This window comes from Quercus robur, chromosome 10, assembly GCF_932294415.1.
Source record: "Quercus robur chromosome 10, dhQueRobu3.1, whole genome shotgun sequence".
NCBI lineage: Eukaryota > Viridiplantae > Streptophyta > Magnoliopsida > Fagales > Fagaceae > Quercus > Quercus robur.
In genome coordinates this window covers 42,125,557-42,153,327 of record NC_065543.1, presented here as the reverse complement: position 1 = coordinate 42,153,327, position 27,771 = coordinate 42,125,557, and the positions used below count along the sequence as shown (strand labels likewise).

Sequence of the window (27,771 nt, the reverse complement as noted above, 5' to 3'; positions counted from 1 at the left end):
TAAGTCCTACGGCACTGTCCACACTCCACATATCAGTTAACTTGTAAAAAGACGCACCAATAAATTTGCTTCAATATTTTATGTTTTAAAAATTATTTTATTATAATAATTTCAGTAATAAATTTTTAATTTTCAATCAAATAACTGTATTCGAACAGTTGGCCACATGGGTTGGGGCACTTTTATGGGAAACGCCGCCGGCTTGTGATTTGTGAACCCACAGTTTGAGATTGCACCAAGAAACGCACACCTTTTTCTGGGTACCATAAAAACACAGCTCTCTCTCTCTTCATCTACTTGAAAAGAAAATTCCTGGTAAGAATTTTTTCTGTCTCTTTCATTGCAATTCAATATCTCAACTGGGTTTCTATGACCCTTTCTTTTCCTTCACAAATTTTATTCTTTGTCCTTGAAAAGTAGCAAAGTCACACTCTTGTGTTCTGTTTTGGACTAACACTGAATGATTTTACTATAAAAATGAATCTTTGTTTTCTAGGACGGCAAAAGATGCCTTTCATGGTACAAAGTTTCTTAATTTCGTTTGATAATAGTGCTACTTTTCTGGGTTGTATCACGATGGAGACTATATGTGATGCTGCAAGCATTTCAAGTAATGATTGGCGAGTTTTCTGAGGTTTATCCTAGTAGTTTTAGCTGTTAATCCAAACAAAAATTTTATACTAAGTTTAAATGCTTATATAATATATTATAATTTGTAACTTTATATTTTAACAATTCTGATTATGATAAGCATCCTAGAGTCTTCCTGGCATCATTGGGTACAGCTCAGACTATTTAATTTTAATGGCTGTTGATGTCAGAGAAGTATAAGGGTTTTTAAACAGTCTTTTAAAAAAAATAGTTTTCTGTTGTTGCCTTACTAAAATTGGTTTATAAAATATTATTACAATTACATGGATTTTGGCTACTGTTAAACGGGGAAGTTATCGGATGCACTAAGTGCATGGTTTAACAGACCGTTTTTTTATAGGAAAAGAATTTTTTTTTTTTTTTTACAGCTTTTTATGTTTTTTATGAAATTTGTATCAAATTTTTTCTAAAATGGTCCATTAACAAATGTACTAAGGCACCCGGTAACAGGATCCTTGTTATAAAAAGTCTCTTAAACCATATTGTTGAGGTCTATATAAGTGATCATAGTTTGGTTTGTTTGAGTTGTCGGCTTGTCATCCTATCTAGTTCACACTCATTTTCATCTCTTGACCTGCCTTTTTGTTTGTCTATTGAATTGTAAGTCTTTCTTGTCTCTCTTCTGTTTTAGGTAAATGAAATTTGTGGTTACTGTATTCTTCCTGTGAAACTTTTTAATCCTAAGCTTTAAATTGTCTCTTATGAGGATGAAATGTTCTTGATGTATGTGTACTCATTGCAAAGTTTATTTAATTTTTTCTGTAAATACTTTTTGCCTAAATTTTCATTTAATTTCTGCATGAAGAAATTCTCAAAGGAAAGGTTTAGATATCAATTTATGATAAATTGTATCTTTTTATGAATGGTTTATGAGATTTCTATGAACAGCATAGTATTGGTTTAGCATTTTTTGTTCCAGTTTTTCCAAAGAGCAGTGTTTATTACTAATTTAGTGATATCACAATTTCAGTTGTTTTTTCCAAATATAGCTTTGAGCTTCATCTTAGGAACTTTTATGGGTGCATAGGTTGCAATTTGCTATCTACACTAGTCTGTTGTAGAAACAGTTTTAGGTAGTATATCATAACTCTTGTGCTTATATGTTTTGATCTCTTTGGGTGCCTTAGTAACTATGTAACTAGCTTTTGAATTCATTTTGATACCACTAAATTAGTAAAAGGTTACTCGATCAATCATATAGCCTTTTTTCTCTCCCCCTTTGAAAGTATATCAATAAAAAATGATGACTAGAAATCATTAGTTATAACGAGATGGCAAGCAAAAGTCATGGCTATTCCTGTTCCTTTTTTTCTCTGTTACCAACAAGTTGCTGAATATGTGCATTTTCTTTTTCAGATATAATAACACAGTATACAGAAGATGGGTAATCTGCTTTGTTTTGTACAAGTTGACCAATCCACTGTGGCTATCAAGGAGAAATTTGGTAAGTTTGAGGAAGTTCTTGAGCCAGGATGCCATTTCTTGCCTTGGTGCCTTGGAAGTCAGCTTTCTGGTCATCTCACTCTTCGGTTACAGCAATTGGATGTGCGATGTGAGACTAAGACAAAGGTATGTAAATTTCTATAACTATGTAGATGAGTGAACCTCTCTGTGGTCATCTGTTGCTTGTTTGTTGCATTTGTCATTTGGCAAAGGCAATTTCGTCTCTTGACTTTTTAATTTTTCCTTGTAGCTTATTTATTTATTTCTATTAAATATCCATCTGTATTGCCTTGGTGCATTCATATTGAGGCAGCAGATTCTTTACTTCTAACTCTTCCATATACTCATTGAAAAAAGAAAAGAAAAACTCTCCCTATAAGTTGTCAGCCTTAAAAAAAAAAGTAAAAGAAAATTTTTCATTATGAGCTTGACCAAAGAATATAGTAAACTTTCCAGAGCCATTAAACATGCTGTTTTATTGCAGATCAATTTTTTTTAAAATAATAATAATTTTTATCAAAGCATCTCTTGTACCCCCTTTTTTTTAACCTTTGTTTCTTTTTTTCTTTTTTTGAGTTTTGAGTTTTGAGTTTAGAGCAGTTAAGGGAGGAAGTATATTTTTGTATTAAGAAAATGATAAATTTAGTGAACGTTATTTTGGCAAGTCTATTGTTACCTGTAACCTGTGCCTGGGCACTAGCATGTAGGGTGATTAGATTTTGTGATGGTTTTTTCTCCAGGACAATGTATTTGTCAATGTCGTTGCCTCTATTCAATACCGTGCCCTGGCAGACAAGGCAAGCGATGCCTTTTACAAACTCAGCAACACAAGAAGCCAAATCCAGGCCTATGTGTTTGATGGTATAATCCAAATACCCTCCTGTATAATATAGAGACATGCATATTGCATAATATAATATCTTACATATATAAACATATGAGTATATTTGTAATTAACTATTTTGCAAATATATTTCATCTTTTCCTATAGTTTAATTATTTTTATCGTAAGTATTATCAACTAATTGGTGTTGCCTTGTCCGTTAAACTAGTAATCAGAGCAAGTGTCCCAAAGCTCACCTTGGATGAAGCCTTTGTACAGAAAAATGACATTGCCAAAGCTGTAGAAGATGAACTTGAAAAGGTAGACTATCTGATTGATTCACGGTATCATAATATCAAAGGGTGTATGCTTAACATGTGACACTGTTTAGTTTACAGGCTATGTGTGCTTATGGGTATGAAATTGTACAAACACTCATTGTTGATATAGAACCTGATGAGCAGGTCAAGCGAGCAATGAATGAAATCAATGCAGGTATGTTATATCACCAATTTGATTTAATTATTAATTTGCTTCTGTTTTGCTCAATTGCTCTGGATGTGTGGATTGTTGCTTTTGCTATAATCTCAGTGTTTATGTTGAGATGCTAAATCTCAGTATCACCTGATACGTTTCTCTTCGTATTTAAGTTGTTGGACTGGAAGATTGCCAGAGTGGTAAACTGTCAAATTGTCATTCTTACATCCCCATGTCCATGACTACCAAGAAATGGAATCAGTATAACTTACATAGAGTAACTATGTTATATTCTAAATTCTTTTGTAAAATCAGTAATGATTATAGAAGATGCTGTGTCCTGGAAGTAAGAGTGCTCAGATTTATGAATTTCCAGGATTTTGACCACATATGCAAATAAAAAATATTTTACTGAACTCGTCTGCTGACTGGTTGGTTGTTAATGCTTTCTGATATACTTTCAAGTCAGTGTACTCGTTTAGGAAAGATGGTATTTTAGTTTCCCTTTATTATATAAGCTTAAATTTTCTGAAAATTGTTATATTTTATCAGCTGCAAGAATGAGGGTGGCAACCAATGAGAAGGCAGAGGCTGAGAAAATCTTGCAAATTAAGCGAGCTGAGGGTGAGGCTGAGTCGAAGTATTTGTCTGGGCTGGGTATTGCCCGCCAACGTCAAGCAATTGTTGATGGATTGAGAGATAGTGTGTTGGGCTTCTCTGTTAATGTGCCGGGGACCACGCCAAAGGATGTCATGGACATGGTTCTTGTTACCCAGTATTTTGACACAATGAAGGAAATTGGTGCTGCCTCAAAATCCTCTGCTGTGTTCATCCCTCATGGACCTGGTGCTGTTCGTGATGTAGCATCTCAAATTCGTGATGGACTTCTTCAGGGTTCTGTTCAACATTAGGGTTACTTTTCCATTTTTCCCCCTTTGTGTATTGAAACGAGGTCTATGTATGTTGATGTTTCTCTGCAAGTTTTTCAGCGTGTTATGTAATCTATCTTGATGCAACTGTCATGTCTGTTTGTGAATTGATAATTATTGTAAATAGGAGACTGAAAAATGTCTCAAGTATGTACAGATCTTCAAACTTGAATATGACACAGCTAAAATTGCTTCTGTTAATATTTCTTCCTCAACCAGAAATTCTCATCAACTTCGGTTCATTGCTTAGCTTAAAGCCTTTTGTGCAACTTAAGTAATTTGAACTTTCAGGGTTTTATACCTCGAGCTCAACCCTTCTTATCTAAAAGGTGAAAACTTTTTTCAGAACATCTCATCCTTGATCTTATTTTAGGCACTCAAAACAGCCAAAAGGTAGTAATTTCCATTTATTTTAAGTACTAATATTTTCTGAAAAACTGTATACATATATCCTCATTTTCTCAAATAAATGCTGTGTGGAAGTGATACATGTGTACCCCGACTTCTCCTTTATTTTTACCTAGTTTTTACTTGGACAGTACCTGTTACTTACTAAGTATTTGCCTTAATATTATCTGAATGCTGGACGAACTAGCTTGAATGGAAGGAAGATGACCATTGTCTTCTATGACATGCACAAATTATTTGACGAAAACCATATGCTCCTGAAGTTGTTCTCCATTGTGTGAATAGAGAAGCTTTTTCCACTAACTTGTTCTAAAGCCTGAAAGCAATAGACAGGCCAATCTTAGGAGTTTCATTTATGTCCATAAAATCCACTTCTCCAGCAACAGTTAGAGCAAGCTTTTCCCAAAACACTTGCTGAATAAGAGCTCCTGCCCTGCCATATGTGTTTATTCGAGCCTTCATCAATGTAGAAGGAAACAATGCATGCTGGCCGCCAACTGTGATGGCACTGTCACTGTTTGAAAAGGTATGCTTCAGCTCAGCTCCAATGGCAGTGTTGGTCAGGGGATTCATCACGTAGTAACAAGAAGCTTTCCAAGAGTCAAGCTTGTCATGCCTGCATTGTGAGGGGAGCTTAGAGAATCAACCATTTGTGTTTCAGGTTCATAGTCAGTTGAAATTACTTTAGAATCATAGTGTGGTGGAAAATTTGTCTTGATAATTTCTTGAAAGTCTTAACAGTCAGTAAACAATTTTTTTTTTTTTTTTATAAAAATTTCTTCCTCCAACTTTTCATGGGAATACTCACAAGGTCAATGAAGCAATAAGAAAGTCACTGCTGATGCTCAAACCAGCATTGAGTTTGTTCAATGTTCCTGTTGATATGTCGAAGGCAACATCAGTTCCAAGGGAGAGAAAATCACTTCCCAACACGCCTGAAAAATTTATGAGGGGGCTAATTCCTGTAAGAGGGTCTGCTATCAATCCAAGACCTCCTGTTATCCCAACATACTTTTGCAAGTATTGCAGTTCCACCTGTTACCACAATCACTGTTGGCTAAGAATGGATCTCCTGTAATGTATCACATGCCACAGGCTCAACAAGGAAATCGAAAGTAAAAGAGATAGAAAAAAAAAATATTGATGTAAGAAGTGTTCAGGTTTAAGATGGCAAGAAAGTGACAGAAGATTCTTACCTTGGCAGAATCAGGAATGGACAGTTTAAAAAGGGTCCTCAGTCCAGGCACAATATCTCTAACTGTGAGAGTCATGGAAAACCAAAGTTCAAGCTAAAGTATCATATTGAACTAGATCAGTTTCCAACTATTTGCAAACAAATGATTGAGCTCAAAATTATAATCAGAACTACTATTCTTGCTTATGGGGTTTGCTTCAAATTCTTAAGTAAGTTAGCTCAGAGTTAACATTATAGATTGAGCTCTTAATTATTCAGTGTGTTAAATTGTCTTATTGTTGGCCGGCAAACAACAGCTTCATTAGGAGCACAAAGAACTGAATAGCATGACAACTAAGTCATCACATTACCATAACTTTTATTTAAAGGGGAAAACAGCATTCTTCTTGACTGCAATGAGACTGATCCAAACCAAAGAACAGATGCCAGAGCAGTCCATTTTTAGATTCTGGGAACTAGTGATCAATGTATTATATGATTGACCTCTTCAAGCGTATTATTATCTCAATGAACGAAATCCTGACAAAATTTAAAATTTTCCTTGTGATGGTATAACTGTATAAGTATATTACCTCATATAGTTATCAAGATATTTAATGTTACCCAATCCAATAGTTAAATCATTCTTTGAGTCTTTGAATATTCATTCCAATACCAGTTTTGGAAACCCACATTTATCATGTTCAGAATCTGAAATTACTACCATGACCTATGCATAGCAAATAAGAAATACAGAAAATGGATATTGATAATTAAAGCAACATCTGTCTATTTAGTTGTTATATTTTTGAACTCTAAACATAGCAGGCATAACATGACAAATGTGTACTGAAGTGATCAGGTTGCTTTTTTTTTTTTTTTTTTTTTTTTCCCATTATGATCATGTCTTAGAAACATGATTTCAATTCTACATATTAGTTCTGATATCAGACATCAATTTGAATGCCTTTAAGGCAAAAATTCAATAGTATTCATGTGATACAAAAATAGTGTTTTAGAAACATGATTTCAATTTTAAATATCGGTTTGGATATCAAACATCCAAACATTCAAAGTTTGGATATCTCTAAGGAAAAAAATTCAATAGTATTCACATTGTACAAAAATCGTTACTTAAAAACACGATTTCAATTCTATTAATCAGTTTAGATAATATCAAATATCCAAACCTTTAAGGTTTGGAAATCTCTAAGGCAAAAAATTTAAATAGGAACCTAATTCTACATATTAGGTTGTTTATTTTATATGCAATACTATGAATTTTTAATCTTAGAGTCTAAGAAATAAATACACATGTAATTAACCAAGAAATTGAATTCTTTAACACAAAGATAAAAATATTCTTTAACGGAAAAAAATTACATGAGAAGAAATTAAAAAAGAAAAAAGAAACAGTAGCTTTATCCATTGAAGAGACAATTACATTGACAGGAGAGATCAAGATTGCAGTCAAGGCGTTGGAAGTGAAGGTCCTTTGGTGGTCGCTGAACATATCCATTGTATAGAAGATCTAGCATAGAAGTAAAAAAATCAATATAAGTATATTACAATAAAGAACCCAGAATTATCTAATAAGAAATCATTCTAACAATAAATGAGAAACCAAACAGATGAGATAACCTCTGGCCTTTCTGCCAATATCAAAGTATAAACCAGGGTAGTACATGCTGGTTTGTTGTTAAACCTTAAAAAAAAAAATGGAGATCAAAATTTTTGTTTTTAGCTGATTGCATTGGTTGGCGTGAAGATTTATTGGAACTGGAAAGAAGCAGCCAAAGAGGAAGTTTCCTATTGTACTGACAAGCAGAAGAATTAGTAAGAGAAATTTCCAAGAACCCGTTTGATAAAAAATTTAGTGGCCTATTAGAGCTATAGTTATACAATGATCTTTGACAAAGCTGCAGTTTAGAGTGGACTTAGAACAGCAAGAAAGAACAAAAACAGCAGGATGATTTATTATACTCTCACCTGACACACATTTGCTGTAGCACTAAAGAGAATAGGTTGCTCTTGATTTGGTTCCTCTACATTTTCAGTCCAATAAATACATGTATAGGTTTCCAAATCTCCACCAAAGTAGTTGAAATGCACCAAAGAGTCATTGAGGTTCGATGGTTTCAACCTTTCAGTTTCATCATACCTTTCAAAACCTTGGCATGCACTTGGTAAAATGCATGGCAATTTTTTTTTTTTTTCCTATTTTTGGGACTTGGGTAATTATTATTACAGTTACTATTTTTGTGGTAATATTTCATTCCTTCCTTGAATAACTGGAGGAATTAATTTGCCATCAATGTTCTGTTCTGTTCATATCAAATGGGCAGAAATTCCAGGTAATTTGTAACTAGTGTTGATTCCTCTAGGCTTCAATAGGTGATTGCCTACTTTTTTTTGAGATGGAGGTGATTACCTATTTTGGAATTTAGCATTAGCACAAAAGAAAAGGAAGGAGTAATCCATTTTCTTTTCTTTTATTAGTGGGAATCTTACTAGTTATCCTAGGTGTGATTGCTCCAGTGAATGGTACATAAGTACTAAATCACACATGAATCAGCTCAGTATGTTGCATTCTTGTACCTCTTGAGTCTTGGCCCTTTCTTCTTTAATCAGGGTGGCACCATTAACAGAAATTAACTTGGGAAAGCCCGATGTTTCCTTTGAATCCATCAATATTGTGCACTGATGTTGAATCTGTGCAACTTTACGATGATCTAGATAGTAAGAAAATTGCTACGTTCACAACATTTCACAACAAATCCTACATCCACAACATTTAGTAATTACAATTACAGCAAATATCAAAACCATATGAGTAGGCTCAAGCTATATGATAATTAGGTGTTATTCAAGATCAATGCACATTATAAGCTATTGCAGGCTTGCACCAAAACAAAAACAAATGAAGAACTTGTTCATGTATCAATAACTACTCCAATCACCTTGCCTTGAAGTTCCACCCCGCTTTTATAATAATTTTCAGAAAGTATTTAAAAGTTGCATTGCCATCGTTTAGATTTTAATAATTTGACATGAAATAAAAAAATTAAAAATAAAACAAGCAACTAAACGCAAAGATATATAACTTTTTAAAGTTTTGAAGCATGCATCACATTTATTTTTTCACTGGTTCATATGTAAACATTATTTAATTTATTCATTTATTTTTTTTATAAACATGTGAACATTATTTTCATATTTTGACTTTTCCCCACTTGTGGATCTTGAAAATTCATATCATGTTAGGATGAAAATTCCAAGAGTTGGCTTGACATATACTTCACGTAAAGCGTTTGTACCCGTATGGCGTTAAAAAACCAGATATGCCTTGTTGGCCTGTTGCCTATCTTTTTAGCTTATACGTAATTGCAAGTTTGCAACATCTCCTAGTACACAATTTTTTTTTTTTTTTTTGGTGGCAAACGACCTGCAGCATAGGTGTTAATAAAACTATGCTCCACCAACTTTTTGTTGTTGTTGTTTGTTTTCATCCCAAAAGGTCATACCATTCTGAATTTTTCACTTAATACCCCACCAATCGCAATTGCAATCTATCATAATTCACATGTCACTTTATTTTTCCTCATAAAAAAATAAAATTAAAAATAAATAGATAAATAAAAGGAGGAGCGGTCAATTAAGTTACAAGACTTTTGACACATTCGTATTTCCAATTGAGAGTTTGAGACATTCACGGTTCAAAATCCCCCCTCCTTAACGAGAGAATTATTTAGAAAATCATAATCGAGTTGGTGAAGTATAAAATAGAACCACTAAAATTATTCTAAAAAAAATACAAAACTAGAGTGGCTCATAAAATTTTCATTGGTGTGTATTGATGGAGCATAAAATGGATTCTTAAACGTGCAACTGATTTTTATTCTTTCTTTTTCACCAAACGTCAAATCCAATCTCCATAGTCCCAAACATTAATGTCCATTGTAGTTCAAATCCATTTTAAATTTTCGTAATTGTGGAAGTAGCTTCTCCAATATTAGTTGTTGAAATTAAAGATTTCTGTTGGTAGCCATGAATTAAAAGAGGTTACAATGTCTATTCCATAACATGTTGCATCAAAGTTCTAGCACTGATTTTTTAGCTGAAAGTCATTTCCAATGACCATGACTCCACTTCATGGATGTTGGCTTTCGCTTACAAAGCATTGACTCTTGTGCTTCATATAAATGGCAATGCGTTCTTGAAATGTTCAATGACCCCATTGACTGTCTAGAAAGAGACAATGGGATTACATTTTCATGCGTCAACGCTTGATCATGAAATAGGGCTTCTCTCAAATCAAGGATGTTTTGATTGATAAAAAGCATTTTATACTAGGAAGCTCGACATGACGAGAGTCTAGTGCTGAAGAATCTCTCCAAGGCATTGGTCACTAGCCCAAATGCTTGTACATACTATTATATTACATCCATGAACATCTTAGAGATATTGAATTTGTGGCACTCGTCGTGAGAATGGGTTCCACTTTTACATGGAAATGATTTTAATTATAGATGATATGATGGGAGAAGGATAGGGCTCTGGGGCTATTCAAGTTTGTGGGAAACAGCAGGAATCAGAGGAGTTTTGTTGCTGCAAGGCCATCTATTGTGTAGTGTAAATGTGGGACTGAAAGCAGGATGTTTCACATAGGGAAAACACGTTCATTATACATGGGATTACTGTTTGATCAAAGATTGTCTGACCAAATTAGTTCAGATTGAAAGATACTTTATGGTGATTCACATTCAGTTGTTAATATATTGCTTAAATGTATATTTCTTGATCACGTCCTCTCTCTTTGCAGGACATCCACACAAAAGTTAGGCTGTGCACCCCAGAACTTGGAGGGATAACTTGGAGTATAATTCTGCATTCAACCACAATAATTTGAACTAGTTTTTTTGGAATTTTTTGGCTATTAATAAGAAAGACTAGCTCCTTTGCATCCATGTCCACTAATTTTGGGGGGGTGGGGGGGTGGGTGTGGTTGCCAAAGGACTTGTGTAACACAAATGTTTACTCCAGATTAACTCCCATTTCCTTTCCTTCTATTTTCCCTCCAACCAATTTAGCCTTAACAATGTCCAAGCTCTGAATCTAGAGCCAATGAAGTGCATACCTACAAGAACTCCATCCAAAGTCTGCCTATTGTCCACTACAATATTTTGAAATGGTCGAAGTAATTTCTCCAAAATCAGTTTTTGAGATTATAGGTTTCTCTCATCTAAACATGGTTGCTAATTATGATAGAGACAATAACTTCAACCACTCAACTTACAGGAAGTAGAATAGTAGCCAGTATATATAATGGCATAAAAAATCATACCATGTCTCCATTTCATTTTAAAGGTGTTTTGTCTATTCTATGGTAGTAATTTGTAAGAACAAGTTTCTCAAATTGAAATTTAAATGCAGCGGTCCATTAAATTATTTTCAAGAAAACAATCATATTGTGAAATTCTGATTGCATGCCATGAAACTGATCTGATCCTTGTTGCAAAGATGGTTGCTTAGCTTGTCTCCGCGTGAATGAATGGTTAAATCACTAGACGACATATGAAAACCAAATTTTCATTACCTTAATCATCTCTTTTTAAACAAAAGTGACATTAGTGGTTTACCATTTAATTTGTGATTGGCCAATGTGTATGCGCTCTTCTGACATTGATTTGCACAGACCTTGTGTAATTTTTGCACCTCTGCAGGGGAGCAAAAACCTAGTGGAGTGCAATGATGTCTCTTAGAGCTCAAATCATATAAGATGAACCTATTAGCCAGTGGATAGAACCATGCCAGAGCCTTTCTGCAGTGTTTTGGCTTAAAAGCACAAGGCATTGTTTGAATGTTCAGTAATATATTTCTATCAAGTTCTATTATCAGTAAGGAGTGATAATTATAATGTCTGGAATAAAGTTTGGTCCGTGATCAATGCAACTTAATGTTCTTACTGTATGCATTGCTTCCGGACCAAGCTTCATTCCTTACATAAGTTATCAAATCAAAATCCAATCTATAGTGCCAATTTTCACAACAGGTTATTCTTGCTATATGACTTATTTTCTCTTCCCATTTGTTATTTGTTATTTGAGTATTTAATTTAATTATTACGTTTATGAAATTATTTTGCATTGACATAAATTAGTCAAGCATTCTTAATTAAATGCCAACTGCCTATGCAGAAGATACACTGTCATTTTCACAAAAATCATATACAGACTAAAAATTCCTAATGAAGCATTTGCACTTTTCACATAAGGGACATAGACTAGCCTCAAGAGGAGGTGGTGGGGGGGCCGGATGCTTCACTTGCATTTGGGGCACCTTGTTCAACTTCTTTTAGCAGTTTCAAAATTTCTTCTTTCTTGGCCACCAGTGCCTGCATTTTGGAATCAAGCTTTTCAAGCTTTTGCTTCAGTTTTGCAGGGTCTTTCTTATCTTCAGGATTCTTTTTCTTCTTCTCCTTTCCACCTTCTTTGTCCTCCTTACCATCCTTGTCTTTCTTTTTCTTATCCTTATCCTTTTTTTTCTCCTCTCCCTTCTCTTCTTTTGCATCATCATCCTTCTTCTCCTTTCCACCTTCTTTGCCCTCCTTACCATCCTTGTCTTTCTTTTTCTTGTCCTTGTCCTTCTTTTTCTCCTCTCCCTTATCTTCTTTTACATCATCATGGCCGTGTTTCTCTTCCTTTTCTTTCTTAGCCTTCTTTTCAACTTCACCTTTGTCTTCATGTTTATTGGAATCCTCCGTCTCTCCCATGTTTAAAATAAGGAATGTTTCAGCTTTCGGTTACTGAATTCCCTCTGAAAACATAAAATTGGTGAGATTTAGAATGTTAAGGAGCATCAAGGAAAACTTTTAAATGCCTACCAACACTAATAAGCCTTCTTGTATAGAATATTAGTATAACTCTTTTTTTCCATTTTAAGCAGACACTACTATATATAACTTCAATATGTTATGTGATGTTGGTTTTCTCAATTAAAGGATTCAGATCCTCTAGATTTCCTAAGGTACTCTACCAGTAGATTTCCTTAAATCCTAATCACTCTTTAATAATTTAATGGTCAAGATTCTACCATGTCAGCATTCCACTAAGAATATTCTTAAAATAATAAAATAATGTTACAAACAAAATAATTAAGATTATTGTTAGTGGATTGCTGATATGGCAGAATCTAGACCATTATATCATTAAAGAATGGTTAAGACTTAAGAAAATCTATTTTGTAGAGTACCCTAAGAAATCTAGAGAATATGAATCTCTCAATTAAAATATCGGTTGACTATTACATCCAATGATTATGTACATTGTAACAGGTATATAAATTTGACATGTTGATAAAAGAAGTCATAGCATCAATGCAATGAAGCTGGGAACTGAAGTGACCATTAAGTCATGGTGATGACAGGCATTTTTGCTTAATGCCTCCTTTCAATATGTAACATGGTTCAAATTGAACTCTAAAGGGTTGGCTTAGTGGTTCTTAAGGCCTCATATTATCCATGAAATTTTAGGTTCAAAACCTCTTGCCAGCATCTTGGAGCCACCTCTAAAGGATTCATTTTTGTAAATATCCGATGTGTGTAGAATTGGGGGACTGCACATGCACAAGGTAATAGTAAAAAAAAAAAAAAAAAAGGTCCAAATTAGATCGCATCTTTGCTTATTTCTACATGCATTTCACTATGCTATAAGATGGCATGAGTAGATTTACCATGATAGAGAGACACATTAAAGGTTTTGCCTCGAGTGAGGAATGGGTTGCTGATATATATTATGTAGTTAGAAATGTACTCTAGCTAAAGCCATCTCTTCATTTCAAATATCATGCCTACATCATTATGTTACAATGGTTTCAGCATTACATCATTTAGCACTTAACTATTTCCTCCTATCATCAATCTGTATCACTGTATTGGCCATCAAAAGAGACCATGTACTAGTAGATTGAAGAAGCAGAAGAAATACAAAGATGAGGAGAAGATCAGAGGGCATGATGATATACCTGGAGTCTCAATCACTTGGGCTATTGCAATAAGATATGTAGAATCTCAATTCTTGTGTTGTTTACAGTTTGCACAAACTACAGGGTGACCTCGGTATTTATTCTGTGATCCTGACAAGTAATATATATATATATATATATATATATATATATCTAAATAATTAATCTGGTTTAGCGAGAAATATGAATGCCCACATGTTTTGTTCTCAATTCAAACACTTGGTATGTGCTACTTTTGAAATTAATTCTGAAAATAGCATCAACTTTCCACGCTAAGCCACAAACTACTTGTAAATAAAAATTCTCTGGACTTATTTCTCGGCAAATATTGTGAATTTGTGATATGTTCTCTCTCCAGAAATTATTCCATGCATCCAGTTTATCTATTAAAAAAAAATTCATTATTCATGCCATTTATATTTTCTATCTATGAATAGTGCTAAGTAATAAACCTTTGATTGGGTGGTTCCTCATCATTCTCTATAAGCCCTCTCTTTTTGGGCATAATTTTTTTTTGGGCAGTGTTTGTTTTTATGACGTGTGTCTTATGTCTTTTTATAACTCGAAAACGTGACTTTAATTACCTTGATAAAAAAAGAAAAAAAAAAAGTGACTTTAAACCATTTTTTCAGTTATAAATCACTGAAACAGTGTGTCAAACAAGTTTTTGCCCTGTTTTTTGGATACACTAGACAAATGTCATAGACAAAGACAGAAAAAGTCAAGCGAGCTCTATGAATCTAATTTAAATTAACTAGTATTGGATAAATAATTTTATTCAAATAAATTGGTTTGGATTAGGATGAGTTATGATTAGTTTTATTGACAGATATATTTATTTGGAAGTCTATCTTGAGTAAATTTATACGTTGATAATGAATAAATAGTAGTCATGTATAATTAAGTTACAAATTGTTAGCTAGTCTACCACAGAACCTAGACTTCTTCAAAATAGTTCACTTATCAATTTAAAGATTTATGTGGAGTGTGGGGGACAAAAGTCGGGATTTAAGTTTCTAAGAGGGAGCTTCACACATATATACATTTAAATTAGGTTAGAGTAAAATTTATATTTTGTATTAAATATATATTTATATATATATATATTTAAAGATTTTGGTTCGCTTCCTAAAACAATTGTGTCCAGTATGAAGGTGAAGTCAGTAACATAGTTTCCTTAACTTTAGGACAGCTGATTAATAATCTAAGAGATGCAACAGATGCTCGCTGCGATGCTTGCCTGTCTTGTTCAAATTGAAGGTAACCAAAATGCAATCATGCAGAAAGCTCATACAACTGAGGTGAGACGAAGAGTTCAGTGTTATCGTTCCAAAGGTAGCAAAACTCTTTTCGTGTTTCAGTGGCAATGGAGGCTTACAAAATATTGGCAAGGATTGCAGCTTCGTGAACCAAAAAGCAACTAAAATGTCTGAAAGGGTGGACAAGTACGGCCTTAGAACAACAAAAGAGTTACAATCTATATCTCTACATCGTTCACTTTTACGAAAGCTAAATGCATGTCATTGCCAAAAAAAAAAAAAAAATCTTGAGGAATGCGAAAAAGGAAAGGCGATTAAATCCAAAAGGTTGATATGTGAAAAACTAAAGAGAAGTACTTGGTGGCAGAGGAAGAATAAAACCTTTGAAGATCCTTAAGGACAAGGGTGTTTTAGAGGGGATGAATGTTTTGAGTCTAAAATATCAAAAATACTTCTAAAATACCCCAAAACCTCTAAAATGACCAAATTGGTGTTTAGATGAAATCCACATAATTTTCTTTGGTTGGTTCCGCAAGATTCAGGAAGATTTTACTTACTCTGTTTGGGTTTTATTATGCCTTGATTTTACTTACTGAACAAGGCCCAAAAATTGTTGGTGTTTTATTTGGTTCCCAGTTCATTTCATTTTTACCTGTTCACACTTCACACCTTCGATGGCGTGACTGTACTGAAACTGAATTCAATGACCAAGCTATGTGTTGAAGGCTTGAAACTAAATCCTTATCAGTGGACATGTCTTGAAAATTTCCAACCGTTGCCTTATAAAGCCAAATAACTAACAAGAAAACAATAGAACCAAAAATTATAATAATAATAATAATTTGTAGTCACATTCAAAATAGTAGCACTGGAAAGTGGTAACATAGTTTGAAGTTTGAACCATTACATCCATTGAAATGATAGGTTGCCACAACAGACTCCATATCCAGCATCAAATTTATTATTGCTTTACACAAATCCTGATGGGATTGCAAATGTTCTCGAGCCATTTTAGCTTGTCATGATACAGTTCCGAATCCACGAGCTGGAGGTCATCTATCCATTGAATTGTCTGTTCAATAGCATCTAGAATATTTTTCTTAGCTGCAGGGGCAAGCTTGGAACCAATCTTCTCATCATTGATAGTATTCCTCATGTTGTAAGCATAGTTCTCCAAAGCTTCCTTAGCCTTAACCTTCTTCCTGTGTTCATCATCTTCAGCCTTGTACGCCTTTGCATCACTAACCTAACCATCCTGTTGATCTCTTCACTGGACAGTCTTGCCTTATCATTAGTGATGGTCATTTTCCTCCTCAAACCAGTGGAAATCTCCTCAGCAGACACATTCAAGATACCATTGGCATCAATATCAAAGCCAACTTTGACCAGAGCTTCACCCCTGGGTGCTGGAGGAATACCATCAAGCACAAATTCCCCCAAGAAGTTGTTATTCTTAGTTCTTGCTCTCTCACCCTCATACACTGAGATGGTCATAGAAGTTTGATTGTAATATATAGTGATGTAGTTGCCCACCTTTGAGGCGGGAATGGCAGAATTCCTTGGAATCAAACAGACATATCGCCCATAGAATTAATTGATATGCCAAGAGGCAAGGGGGTGACATCTAAGAGCACGATATCTTGAAGTTTCCCATTACCTATACCAGTCAAGATAGCAGCCTGAACAGCAACTCCATAAGCCACAGCCTCATCTGGATTAATGCTCTTACAAAGCTCCTTCCCATCAAAGAAGTCCTGCAACAACTGCTGCGCCTTAGGAATTCTGGAAGAACCACCCGTAACAACGACATCATGGACAAAACTCTTGTCCATGTTAGCATCAGTCAAGCACTTCTCCACAATATCAATAGACTTCCTGAACAAATCCATATTGAGTTCTGTAAATTTGGCACTGAGTAATAATTGAAAAGAAATCAATACCATCATATAAAGAATCGACTTCAGCGATAGTCTCAATTGCAGAAAAAAGAGTCCTTTTTGTTTTCTCACACTTAGTTCTTAACCTTCTAAGAGCTCTGGAGTTTACACTAATGTCCACCTTGTGTTGCTTCTTAAATATTTCGACAAAGTGCTTTATCATTCTGTTACCAAATTCCTCTCCTCCAAGGTGAGTGTCTCCAGCAACGGCCTTCACTTCAAAGACACCTTTCTCAATAGTAAGTAGTGAGACATCAGCAGTACCACCACCCAAATAAAAAATCAACACATTTATCTTGCCAATGCTATCTTCAATCTTGTTTAGGCCGTAAGCAATGGCTGTAGCAGTTGGTTAATTAATTATACGCAGGACATTAAGGCCTGCAATGCCTCCAGCATCCTTTGTAGCCTTACGCTGGGAATCATTGAAGTAGGCGGGGACAGTAACAACCGCATTCTTCACAGTTGTGCCCAGGTAGGATTCGGCTATCTCACTCATCTTTTTTAGGACCATAGATGAGATTTCCTCGTGGGCAAAATGCTTCTCTTCGCCCTTATAATTGACCACAACCATAGGCTTATCACCCGGACCTTCAATGACCTTTAATGACCAAAGGTTGATATCGCTTTGAACCAAGGGATCACTGAATCTCCTACCAATCAACCGTTTTGCATCTGCAATATAATTAGCCTTTTAAGGAATTGATACTTCAAACAGTAGATGTAAAAACTATTAGACAATAATGAGGCATAAGAAGCAACAAGATTATATGTTGACTCTCTTTTTTATAAGTATATTTTTTATTCGTGAATTTTAGTAATGGAAGCGGACATTTTTTGCAGCTCATTACTCTAATAATGTAGAGTTACCACCGACTCTAGAGCAATAGGCCGGAAGTAAAAAATTTCAATGTTTTGCATTTGTGACAACAGGTAAAGAAGAGTTCAAGATAAAGAAGTGTTTCATTTCTTTAGGTGAGAAGGAAACTTTTCAACCAATTTGGCAATTTGGCTTCACCGTGTGAATGTAGAACTAGTGTAGGTTTTTTTTTTTCACATAATTTTAAAACCATGACTAGAAGTTATGATTTCCTAGTTCAAAATCATGACTTCATGTTACAGTTTCAGTTCAAAAATGGGATGTGTAACAGTTTGTGTGTAAGAAACACTATCATTGAAAGATGCTATAACAACCCTAGCAAGTATTTAGAACCATAATGTAATTAACGCCCCAAAATTCATAAATAATAAAAGTCCATTCAATCTAAATAATCCATAAAAATATTAAATAAATGAAATCAGCAACATAGAATCTCATCACAAATGTCAGAGCTCTAATCCACCAAAGACAAAACATCCTTAAAATAATCCTCCAATACAATGTTTAATGCCATAAAAATAATAATAAAATCCTTAATTCCACAAAATAGTTCGTAACTGCTGTCTCCCAAGAATTTCTACTCCAATAATCCCTCTAATGTATCTGTAAGGGGAAATAAAGGAGAGTGAGATAACTCAATAATTAGAATTCACTAACATTGGGGTGTGGGAACAAACCTTTCAAATAAATAATTCTTACAACAATTCATAACTTGTAACTTATCAATATTTTGTCATCAAATATTTCATTAAAAAAAATATCTTTATATTGTGAGCCATCGTAATATATATATATATATATATATATATATATATATATATATTTATATCAATACCATTATATAAATAATTTCCTAGGCTTTTCTCGTGGTCAGCGTTTACGCCCCGTTGACTGGGTTGTGCTATCCCCTTTAGGGACTAGAATCTCCTTTTCATCCATTTTCTTAAGGATAGCTCATTTGAAACCTAAAGGTGCACTCTCTTGCTAAGGAACTATCAAATGTAAACTGTCTCCTTTTCTGGGACTGTCCCTTGCTAAGAACTAGCTTCAGTATGAATGTCTCTTGCTAAGGACTAAATACAATACTGAGCTTTTAATCACAACTGGCCATAGGTTTTCAAAACACATTCAATATGCTCACAAAAAAAAATAATTCATTCATAATTCTCAAAAATATAAAGATATAGTCACGCATATAAGTTTAAATAAATTCAGGTTGTCCCACAAGTTTTTCATAAAACAAATAGTCAATATGCACATCAAGCATTTATAATATATCAATTTACATATAGAATATCAACATATTTATTTGATATAAATAGTTTAATAATCAAGGTTGTTTTGGAAAAACCCCAAAAATTAGTAAACACCACTTACCTCTTAGTCGCAAAAATAAAGGAAATCAACCTCCCTTAAATGATAAATCACAACAATTCAATAGAATTAGAACCTAGCAACACCAAAAATAGGTTCATCAATACACAATTTCCCACTTAAAAATCTATTTTCACACTAAATGATTTTATCCTAGACAATATTGATATATCCAAAATCCTCTATTTATTCACTTAACTATCCAATACACTTTCAGCTTTGATAAGATTTTTGGACTTAAAAATACTGCTGCCTAATCTGATTTTTCCATTGATATAATCATGGATATTCAAGACTTCAAAATGGCCGAATAAGGGAAATCTCATCAATCTACCATTCACATCCTTTCTTGTCATGTAGCTATATCCATCACTCCTAGTCTAATATAATAATAACTGTAGGACATCCTTTCCCATGATATAAGGATAAGTGAGGGTTGTTGAGATCAGAACAAATGCTTAGAATTTCCTTTTTCCTTTAATATATTGATAGGTTAGATTTTATGAAGTCATGCCTATTGTCCTATTAGCTACTAAAGTGATTTCAAGAACAACTCCTTCCCGAAAACGTGGGACGATTTTCTAGCCATAATAAATTTTTTTTTTTTTTTTTAATTAACAAGATGACAATGTTGATTTCCCTAGTCCACACCTAACCCCTATGTTCTATGCAGCACAAAGGCTGATATACATAGAACTTCTCCATCCTAAGTGTGTGATATATCAATAGCCCTTAAACTAGATAGACACTTGCTAGGTATCACATAAATACAAGAACCCAAATAAAGAGGAGAGCTGACCTGATTCTCCTACACAGCCGCAGAGAAGAAAAGAAACAGCTCACTCGCATGTTGCAGCTGAAAACAAAAAGGAACTTCTTATGTACATACACGTGTAACTTAAAAGATAAAAGGCTAAGATTATCAAGGCTCATATATTTACTTATGCCACCTCACTTGAGATTCATATCCCATAGTATTTATCTTATTTTTAATATCTTAGGCCCAAATCAATTTAATCCATTTAATTGTAGGCCTCCTTTATAATTTACGCATAATAATTAAATTGGTATCAAAATTATGGGGTGTTACACATAAACCATGCTTTTTATGGCTTAATCTCCTTTTAAACTGAACTAATGATATTAGTCCAAGTATAAATGATTAACCAATTTCCATTGAACAAAAGCTATACTAAACAATGCATAACAAATATAAAGCACAATGAAAATAAGGGAAGAGCAAGCAAACCAAACCAAATACCAAGAAGTGTTTAAGAAAAGGAAAACCCGTAACACTGGGTGGAAAACCTCTTGCCCGACCACCTGTCAGAAATCTCCACTAGACAAGATAGTTGTAGTACAGAAGAACATTATGAACCGTCTAAGCCCACAAGTCTATATGTACTTGAGCCCTCCAAGCTCCAATTAGCAACTAACTACTCCGAGTCCTTTCTCTTTCTAGGTTATCGGAGAACCTCCATTGAAGCACCAATGAAAACACCACCAAAAAAAAAAAAAAAAGGATTTTGAATGTGGCTTCTCAAGTTTCCATGAACTTTCACTCAACTCACAAGGCCTATGTGTTAGGGTGAGATGAAGGAATACAATATCTCAATCGAAGATTGAAAGAGATGAAAAAAAGATGGCGGAGTTGATTTTTCTTAAAAACCAAAAGCTCTCTCTCTTTTCTTACATAGAATGGCCTTTCTTAGAATTGTATTCTATCAACTAGGGTTTGTTAAGACTCTTATTTGAAGCCCTTGCCACACACACTACTTGTGAGTGTGTGTACTAGCACATATACACTAGCCAGAAAATGTACAAAGAGCAAAGTATAGAGATTGTGCAACTTGCAAGATGGTTGCGACTTGCCCAATCATCACTCTGATCCTAACATCCTACCATGTGTGTCTCGCAGGCTCCGCAAGTTGCCTGAGGTCGCGAGATCATTGAGAATGCAATTTTCCAAAATAGCTGGGAAAAAAAGAGGCTCAAGTATGTCTACCCCTAATACAATTAAGTCCCAGAAAGATACATTAAAATAATAAATAAATACATACAAATTTGTAACTAAATAAAGCCAACAAATATGGACTTCTCAATCATTTTTTTTTTTCATTCACTCTTAGGTGGTAGCATTTAATGTTTTTTTCATCTCCTTTGTATTCTCTATATAAGGCTAGCTACTGATTGTATCAAGGTATCCAAGAATAAGTAGTGAGAAAGGAAATTGGTGTAAGGAAATAAGCCGTGAATGAAATAGTGAAGAGTGGTGTGTAGTAAAGTGTGTGTAATGTTATAAATATCAATGAAACTTCTTTTTATGATAATTTCTTTGTGTATTTTATTTGGGTGTGGTGAGATTTATCACAAAAATATACGACAATATTTGTAATTATCTAGATTTTAATTAAAGTTCTGATTATAAAATTCAAACTTGTATTATCAGCTCTAATCAAATTGAAGATTTTAACGTAAATCACAATGTTATCAAAAGCAACTTCATGTGCTAATGGTTGATTTTTGTCTAAATTGCAAAGTGCCGTGATACTTAACGATAAGGGAGTATATAAAAAATTCGAAACTTTAGGGAACAAATTTGAAATTACTCCGAACTTTACGCTTGTAATTTAATCTTAAATATTTTTTCTCCCTCTTTTATACTATTTTATTTGTTGAGATTTGCTACTATGAAAACTTTGTCAAAATAAATTTGACACTTAAAAAGAAAGAGCAATAAGTTCGTAATTGATGCCGGAATGTAGAAAAGTTTCCTAGTTCTTTAATGATTTCTATTATTGAAGTTGCGAATTCGTATCCTGACTTCGAACCCTGAATAGATGACGTTTTGATATATGAATGCTATTATTAAGATTTCTAAAATTGATTTTTTTTTTTAATGAAAATTCTTAAAGGGATTTTTTTCTTTTTTCTTTTTTGAGAAACAAAATATTACAGTGAATACAAACAGCTCGACATATAATGATACATCCAATTATCTTTTGCTTTCCACAAAACTCGTTACCCAATAATCCATACCAGCATCTTCACACTTTCTCTACGCGAGTCCAAATGGTAAGAGCAGATTTGTTTTCCCTTATTAACCTTTGCAAATCACTTTTATGAAAGAGATCATTTATTTTTACAATATTTTTACAACAAATTTTAGGTGTTAGGTTGTTACGGATTTTTAATTTAAATTCATCATTGAAATTACTTTCTTTCCCACAATAACAGCAAGTAACTGGCTAACTTGGAATTGTTGTGAAAATATTGTTGTAATAGCATTTCTCTTATTTATCTAAAAGAATATATGATAAATTTTGTATTAAGAAATGTAAAACTATCCACAATCCATTAAATTCTACTCCTACAATAACTGCTAACAGTTTCAAATTAAAAAGAAAAATAATATCTCCATAATATTTTTTTCAATACTTTCAAAATTAAAATAAAACTAGCTACGGTAAGATTAAAAGGTTTTCAAGAATATAGTTTGATAACCACCGCGTACCCTTGGAGCGATGGTCACTCTACAAGTATAAGTGATTATAGAATGTAAGGGGAAATGGCTGAAGTTTAAATCTAAAAGAGGAAGTTTCACGCATGCATACACTTAAATTAGCTTAGAGTGAAATTTCTAACTTGTAAAATAAAATATAAAAAGAAAAAGAAAAACATAATTTGATATTGGTAAGTGGAAAAACAAGATTTTAAGAAATTTTTTTTAAAAAAAAATCTCTTTCTTCATTAAAAGAAAATCTTTTTATTCATCTATTTTATAAAAAAGGAGAGAGGGGGAATTTCATTGTAGAGAGATTACCAAAGACAGAGTTGGTGGCGTTCCCAGCAACTTGGTTCTTGGCTGCATCACCAACCAAGCGTTCCGCCTGAGTGAAAGCAACAAAGGAAGGAGTTGTCTTGTTACCTTGATCATTCTCTAGTATTTCTACTCTTTCATTTTGCCACACTACCACACATGAGTACATTGTACCTAGATCTATCCCAATCCCTGAACCCTTTCCTTTGTTGGCCATTGTCGTCGGGACAAGAAGCTCAAAGTCTTTTTTAAACCGAAACTAAGTAGATGAAAGTAGACTGAATATGAGACACGGTTAAAGACGGTACTATATAATATACATATGCCTTGACCTCACGAAGGAATTTGATATCAAATGATACCAAGTCAACAGTATCAAAATCTAATAAGTGTGAGATATGACCAAAAAAAAAAAAAAACTAATCCACTAACAATTGAAAGACATATATTGGTGGGTAGTTATTTTTGCATACATGCCTCTTATTTATTGAATTTTGATACAAATAACATGATATCATTTGATACAAAATGATGATGCTGAAAAAATCATCAGTAAGCCACACAGTCCTCGCACGCTCGAAATAGCACCTGCACAAAAAAGAGAGGACCTCACAGAGAGCACTGGTGTGGTACCAGCCAACTACCCTCCGAAGGTCAAGTTAGAACTATTCTCACAACTCTAGAGTGCTAGAGAGGGTAAATTATGCGTACCTTGGTTTGTGAGGGTGCTTGGGTTTTTATAGTAGTAGGGATTGACCCCTTTTCCTTGGAGTAGAAGTCTTTTCCTTATAGGAGTCTTCTTGAGCGTATTTTGCGGGATCCTTTCCAAATAGGAATCCCTCTTAGGTTTCTCAAAATGTGGAGGGCAAGTCATTCCCTTACACACGCAAACGTGATTGGCAAGCAATCTTTGACTAATGTCATCAACTTACCCTATGCCTTTAGTCTCAATCCCATCAGCTTCAGGATCCCTTCAGCCTTATGATGCCGTCAGCTTCATTACTCCGTCAGCCTTAGGGTATGCCTTGTCGATGCTTCTCCCTACATATCCCTTTCGTCGATAGTCTTCAGATAAGGGCTGATGGGTTCAGTTGTATCCGTCCACTTTTAACCGTCGACTTATCTTATTGTGAGTAATCTTTATTTTATCCCTATCAGTTGCCCCCTACTCCATATCTCTGTCACTTTCTATACTAACGGGTTATGGAGTTAACGTTCTTATTGACTGATCATTGTTATATTCTTTAAGGGAGAGGGAAAATTATTTATGAGGAATTCCTCGAGCCGCCGTGCATTTAATGCTTTGGACAAATGGTGCTTTCTCATTGGCTTTGCTTCTGACGAGGGCGTCGCTTCGTCTTCCGCGCACTTCCACTCTATATATATAAGCGGCTCCTCCTCATTTCCTCTATTTCTTCTTTGCTGATCTTTGAAAGAGAGAGACCGTTGCCTTGATTTTTGTCAGCTCATTCCTTACTTCCGTCAGCTTATCCATTACTGCCATTGAAGCCGTTTTTCTAAGAAAGTCAACTTACAAGTAAGTTCTATTTCCTCTTTCCTTTTATTTTTGCTTATACCTGAATAATTCTTTAGTGAGAACGTCAACTTAGGTACTTAGATTGGATCTGTCACTTGTAGGTAGTCAGATGTCAAGTGACGCATCGTGTGAGGAGTTGTCAGTCCGCGAAGGAGCGGGCTACGACGAGGCCTTTGGTTCTGGTGATGAGTCAGAGGACTTCTCACCTCCGTCAGAGAGGGAAATGTCGGCCCAATCTCCCGACGGTGATGAGAGTTATACTGAGGGGGGTAAGGATGAAGTAGAAGAGGAAAGAGGGGAGAATGAAAGTGACAGGGACGATGTTGATGTTGACGGGGATGACGATGACGGTGATGACGAATCTAGTGGAGGGACCTCAGAGGGTCTAGGGGATAACCGTCCTTTCATTTTTCTTGAGGACTAGGCCGTCAACAAGTTTTTTCCCATGATGAGTGATAAGGTTTTTAGGGAGTTGCGCACCCGCTACCAAATTCCGGACCATATCCCGATCTATCTCCCTAGAGAGGATGAAAGATGTTATTCAAGGAGAACCGCTGACATTGGCATGTATGATGCCATGTGTACGGCACCGAGATCCCAAGACCCATATGGGCCCTGGGCTCAGGCCCAATGGAACAGCCCCATCGCCCTAAGCCCTTCTTGAAACTGCCTTCATAAAGAATGAGTTTTGGACCTCGGATCTTGAGCTGTGCTCGGCATGAAACTTCCCAAACAATCATATAAACCCTATCCGGGCAAGTCATGGGATGCTCGGGGAACATCATTACAGAGCAAATTCGCCTGAGCTGGAACCAAGTTCCAAGGCCATAATTGTTACATCCCACTCTCACCTAAACACCCACATAAAACAGATAATATTGGACCTTCAATTGCACTAGCGATAGCAATAATCATGATCTCCCCACTAACCTAAGCTATAGATAGTAGAAGTTGGGGAAGATGAAGGGGTTCAGAAAAAAGAGAGAAAATAGTCATTTAGAGAGGGGAGGAACGTTACTTTAAGTCTCTGTGTCGAGAACGACCCAAAGTAGGAAATCTTGAAGCCCACTTTACAAATAAATTGTGAGCCCAAGTGAGGTTGAGCCTAACAGTCTCGTTTTAGGCTTGCACACCATGTTTGTTGCGGGTCTAAGATTGCTGCTGACAGCCATACACCGTCAGCTAGCGGATTTTCTGGACCTATTTGTCACTCAAATTGCCCCAAATGCTTGGAGAACTTTCATAGGTGCTAAAATCCTGTGGGGTTGCCTTAGCAGAGGAAACCGTCAGCTTACCTTAGACGAATTCTTTTACTGCTACAGACCCCATCACATCGCCTCGTCCAAGGGGACATATCATTTTAATGCCCGGGAGAAAAGTTTGAGGCTAGTATCAGATATGCCAGACTCCAATAGGAACTGGAAAAGTAGATATTTCTTTGTTGAGGGGACAGATTGGGTTTGCTGTCAAGAGGAATGGGCGACGATGCCCCATGGTTATTTTGACAACACTTGGGCCTTTGTCAGGGATTCAGGTTAATCCCTTCAACCATGTTTCTTTAGTTTTAAATTGACGCTGCTAACATTCTTTCTCTTTTTCTTCTTTTCAGCTAATACCCGTCCCTACATAACCGACGAACAAGAGGAGTTCATTTGTCGGGTTCTAGAAATCCCTTTGGAGTAACATAAGTGTAGGGATTTGATCACCCTTGACACTATTCATTTATACTGTGGGGGTCCAAAGACGTCAGCTGAAGCCCGAAAGTTGGACGAATTTTCTCACCGATGTGAGTGGATTTCTTATTACCTCCGTCAGTCTACTCCTCCGTCTGTTGTTCTAACTTTTTTTTTTTTTTTTTTTTTTTGGTCTAGAGATGGAATCTAAACAGAGAGTGAGGGCCGCCATAGCCCGTCAGAAGGAGGAGAAGAGGGCAAAGGAGGCAGGGGGGAAAACCTCGTCAACCCCTAAGACCGTCGCTAATCCTACAAAGAGGAAGCCCGACTGGAGTGACGGCCGTCCGTCTAAGAAGGCCGCCGTCACTCCTAGGGATAGTGCTCCAAAGGAAAAATCCCCTCCTAAGTCAAGCCATGGTGCGGGCAAGGGGGTAATGACTTCCTCAAGTCCCGTCAGTGAGGGTCCCTGCCGCCTTCTGACCCATAAGGACTATGCCGTCGAGGAGGTTGGATCCTTCATAAAACCGACAGACATAGAGCCTTGTGATTTGTTGGGGACGGATGATTTAGGGGCGTCAGCCCTTTTTGATCTCACTAGGGTATGCTTGCTATCTTTTGGTCGAATTGGTTTTATTTTATTTTGATAAACTCTAACTGACGTCTGTGTTCTCTTCTCAAGCCTTGGTACACGTCAAGGCCCTTCAGGATCGTTGTGTTGCCAAGGAGGGAGTTGTCACCCGAGTTCGGAAGCATACTACCAATCTGATGAATGAACAGGGGCAGTACAAGGATGTCGTCCGTATGCTATACCAAGAGCTAAAGGAAGTTAGAGAGAAGCTGGCGGAGGCTAACCGTCAGAATGAAAAGCTCCAGAAGGAGGTGACAGATCTAGGCCGAAGGGTGTAGATGGCTGGGGCTGACGCGGTTCGAGATTTTAAAGCGACGCAATCGTTCATTGACTCTTGTGCCGAGTATTATGGCACTGGGTTTGACGATTGCCTTAAGTAGGTCGCGTCAGCATTCCTAGAGCTGGACCTGTCTGGAATTACAATGACTGACGGTGTTGTTGTTCTAGCCCAGCCTGCTGCAAACCCTCCTACTCCTGCTTCCAATACTCCAACTGTGATTGTAGATGTTGAAAATCAACAAGCTGACGGGAATCCTGCTGACACTCCAGCTCCTTAGTTCTTTTTATTTGTATTTTAACCTTGTATTTCAATCATTTTGCAAACAATCGTTTAATGTGTATTTTAATTACTTTTCAAACAATTGTTTGGGTTTTTGTTTGTATACAACTGCATTTATTACATGGCATGTTATTCCTGTTGTTTTCATATTTTTTAATCAGTGGTTGTGCTAGGCGA

General features: G+C 35.4%; 3 protein-coding genes and 1 pseudogene across 5 annotated transcripts; 1 reads left to right on the top strand and 3 right to left on the bottom strand.

Annotated features, from left to right (window-relative positions):
* The first annotated feature begins 56 nt into the window (after window positions 1–56).
* Window positions 57–4,524, top strand: LOC126701640 (hypersensitive-induced response protein 1). Of its 3 annotated transcripts, XM_050399929.1 has the most exons (7): window positions 57–315; window positions 1,641–1,724; window positions 2,008–2,220; window positions 2,835–2,955; window positions 3,147–3,238; window positions 3,316–3,412; window positions 3,947–4,524. In XM_050399929.1, the coding sequence occupies exons 3-7, from the start codon at window positions 2,032–2,034 to the stop codon at window positions 4,303–4,305; spliced, it is 858 nt and encodes a 285-aa protein (XP_050255886.1). In that variant the 5' UTR covers window positions 57–315; window positions 1,641–1,724; window positions 2,008–2,031; the 3' UTR covers window positions 4,306–4,524. The 3 variants fall into 3 exon arrangements, with proteins under 3 accessions (XP_050255886.1, XP_050255885.1, XP_050255887.1); XM_050399928.1 differs by lacking the exon at window positions 1,641–1,724 and having other exon boundaries at window positions 60–315; XM_050399930.1 differs by lacking the exons at window positions 57–315; window positions 1,641–1,724 and adding an exon at window positions 1,105–1,251.
* Window positions 4,525–4,707: 183 nt separating this feature from the next.
* On the bottom strand, window positions 4,708–7,659 carry LOC126701641 (mitochondrial outer membrane protein porin of 36 kDa-like). The gene is made up of 5 exons (XM_050399931.1): window positions 7,547–7,659; window positions 7,350–7,436; window positions 5,928–5,989; window positions 5,540–5,766; window positions 4,708–5,347 (listed from the first exon to the last, which is right to left on the bottom strand). Exons 1-5 carry the CDS (start codon window positions 7,590–7,592, stop codon window positions 5,041–5,043), a joined length of 729 nt encoding a protein of 242 aa, XP_050255888.1. The 5' UTR covers window positions 7,593–7,659; the 3' UTR covers window positions 4,708–5,040.
* A 4,459-nt stretch (window positions 7,660–12,118) lies between these two features.
* LOC126704184 (uncharacterized) lies at window positions 12,119–12,677 on the bottom strand. The gene has a single exon (XM_050403208.1). The coding sequence runs from the start codon at window positions 12,675–12,677 to the stop codon at window positions 12,195–12,197; it is 483 nt and encodes a 160-aa protein (XP_050259165.1). The 3' UTR covers window positions 12,119–12,194.
* Window positions 12,678–16,147: 3,470 nt separating this feature from the next.
* On the bottom strand, window positions 16,148–23,414 carry LOC126704183 (heat shock cognate 70 kDa protein-like; annotated as a pseudogene).
* Window positions 23,415–27,771: the final 4,357 nt, after the last annotated feature.

Excerpts from the sequence above, each read along its gene's own strand:
- LOC126701640 (XM_050399929.1), top strand. The coding sequence starts at position 2,032 with ATGGGTAATCTGCTTTGTTTTGTACAAGTTGACCAATCCACTGTGGCT. Across the intron at positions 2,221-2,834 it reads GATGTGAGACTAAGACAAAG|GACAATGTATTTGTCAATGT; the intron begins GTATGTAAATTT and ends TTTTTTCTCCAG. Across the intron at positions 3,413-3,946 it reads AATGAATGAAATCAATGCAG|CTGCAAGAATGAGGGTGGCA; the intron begins GTATGTTATATC and ends ATATTTTATCAG.
- LOC126701641 (XM_050399931.1), bottom strand. The coding sequence starts at position 7,592 with ATGTACTACCCTGGTTTATACTTTGATATTGGCAGAAAGGCCAGAG. Across the intron at positions 7,437-7,546 it reads TATTGGCAGAAAGGCCAGAG|ATCTTCTATACAATGGATAT; the intron begins GTTATCTCATCT and ends CTTCTATGCTAG. Across the intron at positions 5,990-7,349 it reads TCTTGATCTCTCCTGTCAAT|TTAGAGATATTGTGCCTGGA; the intron begins GTAATTGTCTCT and ends TGACTCTCACAG.
- LOC126704184 (XM_050403208.1), bottom strand. The coding sequence starts at position 12,677 with ATGGGAGAGACGGAGGATTCCAATAAACATGAAGACAAAGGTGAAGTT.